Source organism: Cucumis sativus, chromosome 7, assembly GCF_000004075.3.
Source record: "Cucumis sativus cultivar 9930 chromosome 7, Cucumber_9930_V3, whole genome shotgun sequence".
Taxonomy (NCBI): domain Eukaryota; kingdom Viridiplantae; phylum Streptophyta; class Magnoliopsida; order Cucurbitales; family Cucurbitaceae; genus Cucumis; species Cucumis sativus.
The window spans coordinates 21,757,846-21,774,147 of NC_026661.2; the positions used below are offsets into that span (position 1 = coordinate 21,757,846).

The following is a 16,302-nucleotide window of genomic DNA, read 5'->3' on the forward strand; positions in this document are numbered from 1 at the left end:
CTTCTAGTCTAACTTAACATTTTTCTAACCTTATTAGACCAAATCTAACCATACCAACCCATTAAAACAACGTACATTCATAGAATTCTACATAATAAAATCTGCATTACAACCATTGAATTTGTATCTGTACGTATGTGTACGTGTGTGTTTGTTTTTTTTTATCAAATGTGACAGGTGCATGTCGATAAACATTCAGGGTTCAAAGAGAGTCTCCTACTAAATATAAAAACAACGTTTAAACAAGACCTCCATGTCTGCAATTAAAAAAAGAAGAAGTTGGTTCTTAGGATTAACCCTAATGAGAGCTTGAAATTCAAACTTGAGATTTTTATTTCATGATGGCACAAACTAATATTTGACTAGAATATACAAATCGGAATTGCTGATAAGCTTTATCCAGTGATGCAGAGCCAGAAACCAAGAAACAAAATTTATCATGTTTTAAATAATCGACATAACGTATCGTAACGAATGAAAAGAGGTAAGAAAATACGAAAAACTAAGCAAATGGTATAGACAAAAAAAAAATACCATGATTTTGTAAATAAGTAGATCTTCATTACGACCAAATATGATTGAACTTTCTGTGGTTGATAAGGTCTTATCAGGCAATGTACAACTGTAAACAAAATAAAAAAGATGTAAAGAAAAGAATGATCGGCAAATAAATAATTCAAAATTAGGAAGCTGAAAAGAACATAAAGATAACAAAATACCTCTCATCCATTAAACAGCCGCCAAAAAGGTATATACAACATAGATCCTACAAGATTATCCAAATGAAGTCAATGGAGATATAATCTTTGATATGAATCTAGTCAGTAGATTACTATGAGATCCATCCTCACCTTTGTTGATCAAAATTGTAGGTCATATTTCAGAACAAACACCACAAAATGGAGTTCTCAGGAAATACTACTAACTTATTTCATCCAACAGGCAATGCTATCTGAAAACAAGACTTCCATTTTGTTGAACTCTTAAGCTTTCTATAAGCGACTGGTAGAATGATTTTAACGCCTTAATGTCACTACCCTGCAAATGAGATAACACATAAGAGGATGAAACTGCATACAAAAGCTACATATAAGAAAACTATTCATCATTTTAGGCTAAAATTATTAAATATTATTTACAGGAATTTTGTTGACTTTTGTTCATGAACTTTGTGCCTTAAATAGCCAATCAATTAGTTTCTCTACCTTATACTTCAAGCTGACTTTTTTATATAATATGTTAAACTATCATGCACTTCACTAGAACATAAATACTCTATACTCCAAAAGCCTATGAGGCTATGGTGTTTTGAGTGCGCCTCACATTTTAAAAGGTATGAGGGGAATTTTTTTGTTTTCTCCAACCACTACTTTAGGTTGGATTTGACAACTCTGCCTAGCATGTAAGTAATAATATATTACTTTAAAATGGGGGAACAGATACTCAACCCAATAAACATCACATAACAGGTGCTTATAAAGTGAAATTTTGTTCACCCTCCCAACCATGAGATTTCCTCACAAAAGTTATTATATAGGATAAATTTTCCTTTTCCATGAAAGCTTACATATGAATTAACTACATCCACATAAACACTCCAAATTTTGAAACATTTGAGGTCAGAAATTCCAAAAGAAATGCAATATCTAAAGCATGTGGAAGCCAGTGTTTGGACCAATGGGCCATAAATAAAGGCATGTTTCATTGCTCTTATGGCTAAAACCATATCCTTGTCTTTATGAAGAAAAGACAGTACCCATAAATCTTTCCAACCCTACAATTTGAGAAGTTGCTTGAATTACCCAGTTTTTATAATAAATATCAAACCTCAATTTTTTTTATTAAAAATGCAAATATGCATGGTCGCAATTTCAACTACGTAACCTTTATGATAGTTGTCAATAAACTTTTTAATTGATGCTAGTAGGTACCTGCAACTTCTGGCAATACTGCTCGGCCAAATCTTGAGGGCAGTGTGCAGTTAAAAACCCTTTTGACACAAAATGGAATAGAAAATCCTGCCCAAATTTCTCATACATAACTTTCTGGGCCGCTACAATTTCTCCAAGCAAAATTAGCTGCATCCAGTATAAAGAAACAGTACGTTAAATATATACACAAATAGAATATTCTGCTGCTCTATCCTTGCGGTTCAATAAGAAATGAAACAGAATTCTGAATAATATCCTCACAGAATTTGCATCATGTAGTTCAAATGATTTGTCAAGTACACTGTACAAGCAACAGTTTGTTGCAAAGCCCTCGATTATAAAACTTTGGAAGCCAGGCACCTGATTCAAAAGATCAAAATTAGTAACACATGTTATGAAAAGAGTGCTCATTTTTTTCAGGAAAAAAGAGACACGTACTCAACAAGGAAAGCATTAAGGGGGCACAGTTACCTTTTCTTCTCCGGAAGGCCGGGCACACCAGTCTTTAATTAATTTAATGAATATCTGTACACACGCCTAGACCACAGAAAACAATTATTAAGCCCAGGCAACCAAAGCAATCAAGATGTGTATACATTGGGAGGAAAAAAATCTAAAACATATAACAGCTGTTAAATGCAGCAAGCAATATTTTACCTTTCTAACAAGAATATCTTTATGATTACACGATGTATTTAAAAGCAACTGCATTATCGGTTCCAGGTAGCTTCTGCTTTTAGGGGATAGAAAGACCGAAGAGAGATCATGTGTGGTGATCACATGAAGAAATGTATAGACTATTCGTTGAAGCTCTTGTAGTTCACGAATTTCCTACAATAAAAGCACAAGGGCAGAGCATAAGATAATGGATGGCAAATTTTCTACTTGTTAATGGAAGGCCAAGCCTTTGAAGAATTATGTTTCAAGCTCAAAGCAGTTCAACACGTCATATTTAACATATGCTCACAAATTCCAGTTGCTACGGTGTAAATGGTATTAACAACTAGTGTGTAAACTAGAAAGAATGCAAGCCATATCATACTCGGCTAAATATTGATTTCAACATGGAAACCTTAATATATATAACACGCGGAAATGTCCAAAGGTAAGACAAGTTGGGTTCCACTTCAAACAATGTAATGAATGATTTCTATCAAAGCTAGTACCTCATTTGTAATTTAAAGGTTTTTTTTAATTATAAAAATAAAATTTTAAAAAAATTACCAAAATTTCAAGAGTTTATTTTCTAGTATATCACTCAAAACAATGAGCATAAACCAAATGACTTACCACATTTGACATGTGCACTGATGCAAAAGCGATCTTGAAGACGACATTTAATAATATAACAACCCTAAATAAATTCAGAATTAAAACACACAATAAGAGTACCTCAATATTGGTTCCTGGTCCTGAAGGAAGAGAATCTCTTGGTATAATGTTGAATATCCGACTCACAATTGTTGGAAAAACATCCTCCAAAATGCCATGGACCGAAGTGCTGAACTTGCAGATTAGTTGATTAAGTAATACAAGGAAACCAACCAACTCCTTCGGCTGCAAGAAAACATGCATTGAAATTGAAGCTCTAAAACAATTGCGAGATGACAATAAATAAGCTTCACTCATACAAAAGATAAATAATACTCAAAACAAAGGTGTCTCGGATAGTTCCTTTTATCAGATTTATCTAATGGATCAAATGCCAACTCAGAGTTCATCAGTACCTCGCTTTCTGCAAGCAACTGCTCCAAAGCCTTCGGGAGATAGGGAAATACAGATGTGCCTAAAGTTTCCACCATTCGATGTATAAAAGAGAGGACCTTCATTCAACAGAAACCAACATCAGTGCTGATGCAATTTATAAATAGAAAGGGAGTATCTCTAGGGATACATATCAAACCCTGTACCTTAGTCCGTAGAGGCTCTACTTTAGGAAATGCAACAAGAACTTGGAGAAGAACATCCAATGTCTGAATTGAAGAAGAATGTACATCAGTTAGTACAATTCAATGAAAGGCAGTTTAATTCTTATTTTGCTTCATTTAATGATCTAATCCTCAACAGAAGCTACCAAAATGAATCGCTTAGCCACCAGCATCTTAATCTAATTGCATGGAACACCAGCTGGCAAGACCCTATTTATAGATGCTTCTATATAATTTCTTTATTCCAAGTTTGAAAATTTTCGGAAAAAAAGGGGTCATGGATCTAACCTGTTTGAACATCAGACCAATTGCAGGACGACTTGTTGTGACAAGACGTTCATTGAACCCCTGGATTACAAAAGGGGGAAAGGAAGTTATCACTATTTTTTATTGACAAAAAAGAAGGTAAAGTTGAGTTAAGAAATCTACAACTCATTGGAAGAAACAACTGTGATATAACAGAAACCATTGACCATAATATCACATTTTGAGGGTAAAAAGTCTTTAGAAAAACTATTGCCCAATAATGAAAAAAATGTAATGATGAAATAAATACTTCGCTCCCAAGAGAGAAGTCGTTAAAGAAAGTGACCTTGCTAAGGGCATTAATGGCCACAATTATTTGCTGAATGGTAGCAATCTTTGCAGTAGCCTCCTCTGGTGTTAATGCCTTAGCATTAATTAGCACCACTTCAACCTAGATTAAAGCAGGATAATTTTACTCGAAACATATAAGAATTAAACATAAAATAAGGGATCCAAACCATTAAAAAAAAATCTATGGGCAATTTAGAGGGCAACCTGTTGACAAAGAGGCTTGAGCAAAGAAGACAAATAATCAGATTGCTTTTCCAGTGGTACGTCTTCCATCCCAATCAGTAAGCCAATTGCCTGTAAACAATTACCTTAGATATGTAAAAAAAGAACAGAACAAAGAACCACTATATGCACATGGGCACACGGAATGAACGTAAAACCATAGAAAGAAGACAAATGTATATATATTATATACACACTAAAAGGATAACCTCAAATATGTGGCTTCCATCTTCAGACCCTGAAAGTTCATTGGATGCAAAATTTGAGCTTGTAAATCGTGCAACAGTATCTTGCAGACTCTGAAGTTTCACCATGAAGAGAGAGACAAACTTAGAGATAACTAACGTTACAGGAAACTTTACAAGGGAATACAAAGTTTCAAAATTGAAACGTGTTTGATTAATGAGGAGATTTATACCGTTAAAATTGTCTCGATGTAAGGAACAAGCTTCACTTTTAGAAGTTTCACAACCCTCATGAATAGATAACTTGCCCTTCTACTAACATTGATGTTGGGGTGGTGTATGCCTCTTTCATCAAGAAAGGCAGCCAAAACAACATGAATAAATTGAGAATTCTCCTGCACTACCTTTATATATCGAAAAATCGTTTCCAAATATATAAGTGCAACCAGCCTGTTAGAATGGCAAGAAAACCGTGTGGATAGAAGCATTGTAACCAACTCCCCAACAAGTCCACTTCCATTTTTCATCACCTCATCGCTGATTGACTCCCCATATGCAAAGAAAAGTGTAAGCGAAGCCTCTACCTCTTCAACATTCCGATCTGATGAAGACGAGGCAGCACTTACCATTGAATTTCTAATAAACAGTTGAGTTACATCAGGTGCTACACGACCCACACTACGCAAAAGTACCAATAAATCCTTTCTAAACTCCACCATTCTATCTTCTTCTTCTTGCCCAATCTTATCTAAGATATCAAGATTGTGCCGATATACAGGATCATAACAGATTTGTGCCAAGATCACTTCTAATATTTGACTCAAGTGAAGAAGTTGCTTCTCCGTCAGAGGAGAAAGGCTCTTCATGGTAGCAACATAACCAGAAAGGAATTGCACAATGCTAAAAGCAGAGTCCAACTCACATTTTTGTAATACATAGAAAACAGATGGCAAAACTTCATTAAGCAGCTCCAATGAAGTGCTCTTAGATTCTTCAGAATTCAACCGTTTGAAACACTCCAAAACCTCAACTGCATAACCGGTAAGTAAGCTAGCCACCTTTGAGACCAACTCAGAGTCACTGTCTTCAGTAGCAACCAGACCAAAAACCCGGCTTATTTGAAGACTCTGCAACAGGGTTAGTTTTGCCTGATGATCCATCCGCTTTGAAACAACTGCCAGTAAACAACCTGCTGCAGCTCCACGAAGTTGTTCGAGCAGCCCATCAACTAAAGTTAACTCAAATAACAATGGCAAAATCACATCATTTACTATTAACCCAATATCAATCCAAGATATGTATCTTCTCATTGCATCCAACACACTTGCACACAATTCTTGATCAGAATTCTTATACATGGACAAAATGTCATACCAAGCTCCAACTAATGAAGATACACACTGCGCTCTCATAGCATCCTTAATCCGCCCTGCGGCTGTTACTTCCTCAGGCGTTCGAGGGTAATCCATGCTAATTGACTCGTCATCTAACGTATTAAGAACCCGACAGAACATATCAATCACCACAGGCCCTTTTCTCAAATGAGATAAGAAATCAACAAAAACAGATGGCCAATTCATCGGGTAATCAAGGTAAATTAGTGATACCAAAACTTGAGCAAGCTTGTTCTTTATAAAAGCAGGACCCCGTAAAATTCGAAGTGCGTGATTCTCATCAATACCCTCCAAACACACAATGGAAAACACTGACTTTCTAATGAAGTACTTCTCATCTAAACTCATCCACGAATAACGAATCCGAATAGTTTCATGAAGTGTTTGCAAACACCAAAACTGAACCTGAACAATGTTCGAAAAACAAAGCTTCTCGACACACACTCTACATATTGCCGATTCGTCTTTGGCCTTATCACAATACTCATTAGCCTTTAATTTTAAGTTGGAATCCACATTGCTCGTTTCATCAAACATGATAACTATTGCTTTCTCCAAGTCATCCATGGCGCTTAAAAATCACAAACCCACAACTCAAAATCAAACAAGACAAACAAACAAACAAACAAAAGGATATTATTTACCAACACCCTTTTGCAGAATCACTGGAAACCAAAAGGGTTGATCGGAAACAAAATTGTTCAAGGGTTTTTGTGGGGTTTGTGATAGGAACCGAAGAACAAAGAGCAGTGGATGGAAGCGATTTGAGAGTGAAAAATCGAGATTGAGTTTCTCAGAAAGCTTACCTTTTTATTATATGATTCAGATCAATTCACGGATCTTTATAATGCGAGAAGTATTTTAGGAAGCGTTCTAATGGAATTTATTTGATGAGCATTTTCGTTTTTCTTTTCTTTTTCTTTCTTTTCCTTTTTCTTTTCCCTCTCTTTTTCTGTTCTATTTCTACTCTCTCTAGGGTTTGTGATTTGGAGGTTGTTTGCCAGTTTATATACCAATTCCTAATTATCGCGCCTCCGTATGTTAAATAAATAAATTGTAGAATAATAATAATATTATTATTATCACTACTAATACTAAGTCATAATAATAATATAATGACTAAATAAATAAATAATGAATTGTGAGAATTAATATATTTTTTGTTATCAAAGGCCCCAATATTTTTTTGTTAGAATTATAAGTTTTAAAAAATAATTTAAAAGTTTTTCTGAATAATTTTTTATTTTTATTTTATATCATTTTAAATTTAGCATAATATTTTTCTCAAACACATGTCAACTATAACACTATTTTTAAAATTTCAAATACCATTTAATTACTCTACTTATTGAACGTCTTAAACCTGATTTTAAAAATTCATAAATTTCAAATGAGTATGTTGTTATAAACCATGTAGATTAGAAAAGCACGTTTTAAAACTTCGTGTACACTCATCAAGACTTGAAAACTAAAGATAATTTTTTTAAATAACATTTGTATCATTATAAACCGGTCTTTAAGATTTTTTTCCCGGTACAATCAAATTTAATGTTATAGGAAGTCCATATCTTAAGCTATTCAATACATTTAGATTCTAGTTAACTTTAAAATATACAACCAATATAGATCATGGAAAAAAAAATCTCATCTCAACCACCACAATGTAAAAAGGGTAAAATAAACACGAACTAATAGTACGAAGAACCAAAGTATGAGTCACATTAATGTCACTTATCTATGAATTAATTTTCAACACTCAAATGAGATAGATGCATGTTAGTTGGCTCAAATAACCTGAGACACTATCCGGTTAATTGATATTTTAGAAAAAGGAGGGTAAAGTTGAGAATAAAAAAATTACATCCGACGTGTACCCCTTTTCTCGGAAACATAACTCTATATATTATATTAACCGAATTGATAATACACACGCGAGCGTCAAAGCGTTTGGTCACGCGCCAAATTTGTTAGTAAAACTGCTCCGACTCCCGGCAGGAAGATCCATAATTCACCAATTTTGAAAATGCCATCGTCCGTCGGCTCTCGGAAATTCATGCATTGTGAGGGGTACATTCGTAAATTTCGATTTTACAATGTACTTCGAGTTCATGAGCTTTTTCAAGCAAGCCCATTTCCAACCCCAGTTGGCCCAATATTTGCGAGATTCTTAGATTGGGCTGATGACGTCGGCTTACACGAGCAGGCCCATCGGTTCAAACTTATCAAACTATGAAATTAAGATAAATAAATATATTATTTTTGTTATTCGTTTTTTAGTATAACAGTTTCGATTTTAATCTTCTATCACCTCCACAATGGAATTGACAATGGAAGGTCGTATCAATTACTGTATAAGAAGCACAGATACCTTAATTTAAATAGCATGTTCGTGTCTGACACGTATTGGACACTTGAACACTCTCATACTTGGTGGACTCCTTTATACACTTGTTAGTACAAACTAATGTATTAGACATGCGTAGAACACTCGTTGAATAGACTAAAAAAACACATATATGATACTAAATAATAAAAACTTTTAAGCATAGAATACATCAAGCTACGTCTTTTAAGCCTATAAATGCATCAATTCATTTACTATAAAAATAATATATATGTTTTAATAAACGTGTCCTTACCGTGTCGTGTCCTAGATTTTTTTAATATGGTGTGTCATCATGTTAACATGTCATATTTGTGTCTCGTATCTGTGTCCACGGTTATACCGTTATACTAAAAACACATGAGATGGCCCACTAGTCCAAACTCATTAAACTATGAAATTAAAATAAATAAATATATTGTTTTTGTTCTTCTTCTTTTTAGTACAACAGTTTGAGGTTAGAGGATTTGAATCGTTTTTTATCTTTATGCTTTCAACTTTATGTTTAGTACAACAATTGAAGGTTAGATGATTTGAACTTCATCCCACTTTTACAATAGAATACCATGTCAATTATCGTTGAATTAAAAAACATGACTATACTTGGCCAACAATCCTTTCCTATTTATTAGTGTGCCTAGTGTACTTTTATTTTATATGTTAGGTAGAGCTTTGACAACACTTTTAAGTATATGTGGACATACCTTTTTGCCCTTTTATTTGTTTATAATTTATTTTAACATCTTTGTATCATTTGGGCTAGTTGGGTAAATTTACTATAATTAATTAACTGTTATTGATATCAACGATATACTATTCTATATGGATGTCAAAATTGGATGCTAAATCGATTTAGATCATACCTAATATTAAATTATTCACGTGTATATATTAGACGATTTAGTTTGAAGACTACACTCTTTTTTTACTTATTTTCTATCGAGGTGTCGTCGACAAAAGGATGGATAAAGTCTACCTTAAGGCTTCATCCATAGACCTTCAAATGCTGGTCGTGGAAAGAGCTGCATTGTTATTATTTATATATTTTTTAAAAATGGTTGATGATGTTAAATTAGTGCTAAAATATAATTAGCCCCAAACTATATGTATGCATATATGTAAATTGATGGTAAATGAAATTGATTTATTTGTGGTGAAGGACAAATAAGTCAAAATTGGATGCCAATGCCTACAACATTGTGATAATAGTAAGAATCCAAATACTCCACGGGATGCTATTCAAATACGTACTATTGAATTTTTCATAAGACTAACGAATGTCAAATATTTACATACCAATGTCGAAAATGTATGAATAAATGTCAACAAATTCAAATTCTCACTTCCAATTTATACTTTAAAAAAAGTCACTAAAAATACTTTTTTGTCCTCTAAAATTTTTAGTATACATTTACTATTGGATTGTGAATTTAGTTTTAATTTTATATCGTTTGATTTTCAATTTGTTCATTAATTTCCAGTATTTTACGCTTTTTATCATTGAATTTTTATTAATGATAACTCTAATGTTCAATTATTGCCAACTAACTTTAAACAATTACAACAATATATTTTTTATTAGTTGTAGTAGCATTATAAAATTAAATAAAAAATATTGAAAGCGAGTCTTTAGCGAAAATATTTAAATATAAAATTGAAATAGAACTCAAAAGATGAAAGAAAACTGTGCCTTTTTGAAACTGGTTGATTGGAGAAAAATCAAACTTATAACTAAAGAACAAAAGTACATTGTTATTCTACTTAACCATCAAATAAAAATTTAATGACAAAAAATGTATATTTTCATTAATGTTTCAAATCTAAAATCAAATATAATATTTTTCACAACTAAACTTTACGTGAAGAGCTGACTATTATGTGACTATAATATAGTTTTCTTTAAAAGAAATATAGATTTAAAATACCATGTGCACTAAAATGAATATCAACTAAAAATAAATAAATATGAAAAACAATGTCAAATTTTGAAAACAATGTCAATTAAAGAAGCAATTAAATATTTTTTAAAATTATGTAGAAAATATGCTAAAATATCAAAATATCGTTAACACGAAATATTAATAAACTTTAAAATATTGTGTAATATTAGTTATATATAATATAATAGAAAAATTATAAAAAACAGAACATTTGAAAAAAAAATTTTTTGAAACAACCCTATATTAACTAATTGAATATACACATTTTTAAAAATAATAAAATATTAAAACTATTTTTAAAAAATATAACAAAATTTTTTAATTTCTTTGTATTCTATCTATAACAATTTTTTTATAATTTATTTATAAACAAAGAAAAAGAAAAAGAAGATAATGGTTGGGATATTTGAACATGACACGTAGGCATGGGAATTGACGTGGACGGGTCCATCATGATCTAACCAATTGCTTGCACATTTTAGGCAACAGAAATACACGCAAAGGAGAAATCAATTGCTTTTTTATGTATTCATTCTTTTACGTCTCTACTTTGACAAACCCAATCAATTCCTTCACAACTGGCACTTTGCCAACCCCCCAATATGACATGTCATACATTTTTCTTCACGTCGATGTCTATCAAAATTTCGAGATTTTAATATTACATCAACGTTGGTGAAAAATATTATTTTCTAAAAAACCGTAAATGTTGGATTGATTTACGAAAAGTTATGATTAATTTTTTTTATTTTAATAAGATTGATCGGTAAATAGACATTTTAGGTATTTTTAAACAAGTTAACGTGTTTACTATTTATAAATTTTGAAATTTGTCTATTTTAGCTAGACTTTTGATTGTTTAATTTTAATTCTTGTACTTTCGATAAAATTTCGATTGAGTCCTTTAAATTTGATTTTTATTGAGAGTAGTTAAAATAATGATCAATGATTTTCAGACGAATAATTACAATATGTGAGCATGAATTTTGTAGTTAGATTCATTCGATGACATAAATAATTTGTTCAAAACAAATTAGCAGTAGGGGACTAAATTAGACTAGAGATTTGTTGAAAGTACGAATACTAAAATGAACATTTAACGGTATAGGAACGAAAATGAACGAACTTCAAAGTGTATAAAATTAAAATGATCGTATTTTAACCTTATTTATTTACTATGCGATGTAAATGGAAATGTTCAACCACTCGTAATATTGATATTAAAGCCCGTACAAATGTACACGAAAGTGTGATAACACATTGACGTGAGTTTAACATCATGTAGTTTGTGATCCACCAATACCACAACTTGATAATTCTCTATTTTTTAGAGTACAATATGTGAATTTATGATTGTTTTCAATTTAGGCCGAGTTTATTGCAAATTTGCTAGAAGTTGAAATCATATTATTATAATTTCACATCGTTTTTAATTTAGAATTTTGATGTGCATTCTAGATATTGCATGTGAGACAATCTTGTGACGACTCGTAACATATTTTTGTTTCTTAATTTCCAAGATATTGACTATATTACCTTTCATTTTTATTTAACATGTAGTCTACGTTAGAAATAGTTTTATAACTTGTTGAAGAAAATAAGGACATACAATAGTATATTCTTTATCGTGTGAGGTAAAACCATTGTCTTTCAAAGAATATAGTTGTATAGTTCGACTTTATATAAACAGAAGTCAATTTTATTTGTTACTAAAAAAGTGACATTTCATTGTGTATATTCTATTTATCATTATTTTTAATCAAGAAAGTGGAAAGAAAGTGTGTGAATTACTTTTCAAATTAAACCACTTTGAAAACAAATAAAGTAACCGTTTGAGGCCAAGTTTATTTACGCTAAATATTATTTAAAAGTTTCCAATTATATACACTAGATGCTATTTCAAAATACTTAATTTTTAATATTTATCATTTTTTATTATTTACTACAGTATTTACTATTTATTTATCAAACTAAAATAGTTTACACACAGATGCATATTATTATAATTCAAACTAAAACAGTGTACACTTCATACGCAAATTATTTTAATCGAAGTATAATAACTAAAATTACAAAATCTTACTTTTTGTCCCAAACACATTGAAAATAATGTTTGACAATAATTTTATATAATAAGATTAATAATTCAAGAAAAATAAATTTTAAAAAATAGTATATTATATAAAATATTTACAACATATAGCCAATTCTATTTATGGATAGAATCCAAAATTTTACTATACTTCTAAATATTTTAATTTGTTTTCGGGATTAAAAGAAAATCCACTTTACAATAATGGAATTAAAAATTTTTAAAAAATTAAACAAATTATAAACACATAGTCCAAGTGTATATATATATAAAGTTGATTGGTTAAGATAGTCGGTTCCTTCTAGAATTGTAAATTTATAAACCTCTCTTCGCACGCGTGAGATATAATATTTTCGAAAATAAAAAACATGAGTTATAATTTCTTTTTCAACTCTTTTATTATTTGTCATTTTCTGGTAATTCCATAAATTGAATATATTGGATATTAAATTATAATTTTGTAAGCCATAAACAGGTTGGGACCAGTAGGGTTAACGATGTTTGTAGATTGATTGGTAATCCAACGGCCAATAATGGATATCAGTTTTTCCTCCCTTTGACTATGGATTGGTCCGCCAACCACCATTTTGACATTACTCTTTTCATTTCGCCGCCGTAACCTCCGCCCCACACCTGTCAATTTTGTCCCCTTCCGTCTACAAGTCAAGGCGCTCACCTCCGTCCGATTATCCCTCTCCGCCGTCTAAATATCTTGATTTCATATGGCGGCCTACATGACGATCAATGAATTATGTGTTCGTACACTTTGCAAGGTTATTTTCTTTTCAATTAGTATTGGTTATCTGATTTCATAGTGGCAAATTTAAGTGCTTTTGTAATATAGTTTGTTGTTTGTATCTTACATATGGAGGGGTCTTTTTAAAGTTATTGCCTTCTAGCCTCGTTATCTATTGAACCTTGCTTTAAAATGTTGTAATTACGAGAGAACAATCAACTTGTGAGATTTGATCGACAACCATGCTACTTAATCTGAAAACACTGATGACTTTAGCATATACCTCCTCAACGATGGTAAAACTATCTCATAGTTCTCACTATACCAATCTTCTCGATCCACCACTACCTGGAAAAGAAAAAAAAAAACAATGTCATTTCACTATGCTTTAGTAATACATTGATATCCACTTCCGTCATTGTATAACTCTACTGATATTTATCAAACCAAAACTTGAAACTAAAAAAAATAATATGAATTTGAATTATAAATTTAGTTCATTTACTGGTAAGACTAATTTCAATATAAAAAGTAAAGCTTTAATATAGATTCACACCAATTAGAAGACTATTTTAGGAGATATTATTATGTCAATTATTTTGTTAAGTGTATTTATCATTTATTATACTTAAACTTGTACCACCCCTGCTAAATTAATAAATGAAATAGAGATTCATTCGTGAAACTAACATGATATCAAAATCTAACTAGTAAGTCCAAATGGGTATTCGATCCAAAATACGTGAATAAAAAAATTCATATTCCATATAAGACAGATAAACTACTCTTTTAATTACCAAAATCTCCTACTATCAGATTTAACATTTTCCAATTTATGAAATCTATATTATTTCATCTTATTATATATAATAATACAAAAAATATAAAGTGGAAAGGATTCAAACCCTTAAACATATACTAAATTGATGGGTGCCTTTCAAATTTTCACTAAGTTTGACCCTTTTTTTCGAAAAAATAACCTCAAAATATAATTTGTAAAATAAAATTCAAAGATATAAATCGTATATTTATCTGCGTGGTGGACTCATGGCTACTAGTCGGCTGACCACGTGGCGCTGATTTTTGCAAGCAACCGGCCACGTGCTTTCCCAAACTGAATGCGTCAGAAAAAACCAAAATTTCGATCAAATCCCATTTCCCCATTTTTCTTTCTCTGAAGAGTGAAATTCCAATATTACCCTTTCTATAGCTTTCAAAATTTAATTTTATAATTAACGGTTGATAGCATTTTTTATAATAACTAAAAAAACGACCTTATGGTTATTGAAATATAAAAATTCGTTACATATTATTTTAGGGTACTGTCTGTCTCCATAATTAGTCCAACGTCAACAATAATTTGCCACTATTTAAATTGTATTGACCAACGTTTTTCTTTATTATTTATTGAAATTTTGGTGTTAAGATAATGTTATTAATCCCTAATTAAGATAAGGTTAATTGATTATTCTACTATATATATATATATAAAACGACTATAATAAATTATGTCCAAATAAAATACTAAAATTTGAAATGTGTATTAAAATTAACCAACTCAAAACATCACAGTTATATCTGTTAAAATATTATTTTAATTTTTATATTTGAAATTTTTTCATAAATATATAAAGTGGCGGAATATTTACCATCTTTCTTTGGCTCTTATGCAAAATTTCAAGATAGATTTTGGTTACAATGTCAGACGAAGTTATCCTCCGATATTGGTATACAACCAAATATAAAAGATCCTAAAACAATATAGAAAAAAAAACAATCTAAACCGTGAAATGTATTTCACGTGTTGGTTATTTAATTGCTGACGAGCCCATTGTTGGTATTTTCAGCAAGTGACCCTTTAATAACTGTTGATGAACTCATTTTTTATATTTTCGGACGTGTGAGATTTTTCCGTTTTCAAAATTGTTATATACGAACAACACAAGTGTTTATTGAGACGATGCAAATACTCGTGAATGGAAAGTAATAAAACTAAAGTCAAATTTCACTCAAACTCTATTTCTAATATGATGTCGTAAGTTTGACTTTTATATTTCTTCCTCAACGCGTTAAATATGGACTCGATCAATATCGAAAACCTCAAGCCTCCACCTCCACAAAACAATATAATAATTATTTAATATCAAAATAGAATAATCAAAAGTTAAATATAAAATAAAAATCCCAACAAATTATATTTGAATAAATTTAAAATGAATTGGTCACTATACCACAAGTTATTAAATTATCCACCAAACTCCCAACACAAAAACGTCAACATATTTTAATATATGATTAGTCGTCACTTTTTGTTAATGTGTCACTAATCCAAGATTCTAAAAATAATTTCTAATACATTAATTATAATTAAATTTCTTTACCAATGAAATATTAAAAATCCCAATTACACGTCAGCTTTATCCACTAATAGTTTAATTTGTAAATTAAAATGAGGATTAATAAAAGCATTATTGTCACTTTAATAATTATTAAAATTGATGCCTTCCTTGTAGCCAGTTGTATCCAAATCCGGGGGAAATCACTTTTTTTAAAAGTAGTTTTTTCCTTTTATCCTCTCTATGATGCAATCATTATAATAATTAATTGAAAAAAAACCATAAGCAAGCATTCCTTAGAAGATAAGCACAAACAAAAGTTAGAAGATAATTGGAGTAAAGTTCAAAACTAATAAATGTATATTTTAAAATATAAATTACAAATGCAAACTTTTACGATTTTACAATTTCCCTCGGCACAAATTTTGGGAATATTAGTTCAAACAATTTATAAAATATAACAAAATTTATAATTTATTATTATTTTTGTAAATAATTTTATTTTTTCATTTATCTATAAATTTTTTGTTGTTATAAACTATATCAATTTTGGTTAAT

At 30.7% G+C, this 16,302-nt stretch overlaps 1 protein-coding gene across 1 annotated transcript; it reads right to left on the reverse strand.

Moving 5' to 3' along the window:
* Positions 1 to 292: 292 nt before the first annotated feature.
* On the reverse strand, positions 293 to 7,251 carry LOC101204710 (exportin-T). Its single transcript, XM_004141656.3, has 15 exons — positions 5,097 to 7,251; positions 4,888 to 4,977; positions 4,661 to 4,750; positions 4,452 to 4,556; positions 4,148 to 4,207; positions 3,842 to 3,904; positions 3,659 to 3,754; positions 3,324 to 3,488; positions 2,589 to 2,762; positions 2,403 to 2,468; positions 2,193 to 2,291; positions 1,932 to 2,078; positions 852 to 1,038; positions 720 to 766; positions 293 to 622 (listed from the first exon to the last, which is right to left on the reverse strand). Exons 1-13 carry the CDS (start codon positions 6,822 to 6,824, stop codon positions 949 to 951), a joined length of 2,973 nt encoding a protein of 990 aa, XP_004141704.1. The 5' UTR covers positions 6,825 to 7,251; the 3' UTR covers positions 293 to 622; positions 720 to 766; positions 852 to 948.
* Between the last annotated feature and the right edge of the window lie 9,051 nt (positions 7,252 to 16,302).

Bases quoted from the DNA above. Each gene is read 5' to 3' on its own strand.
- LOC101204710 (XM_004141656.3), bottom strand. From the start codon at position 6,824: ATGGATGACTTGGAGAAAGCAATAGTTATCATGTTTGATGAAACGAGC. The intron at 4,557-4,660 runs GTTGCCCTCTAA...GCTTTAATCTAG, and splicing joins TCAAGCCTCTTTGTCAACAG to GTTGAAGTGGTGCTAATTAA. The intron at 3,755-3,841 runs GTACAGGGTTTG...TGTTGAATGAAG, and splicing joins TAGAGCCTCTACGGACTAAG to GTCCTCTCTTTTATACATCG.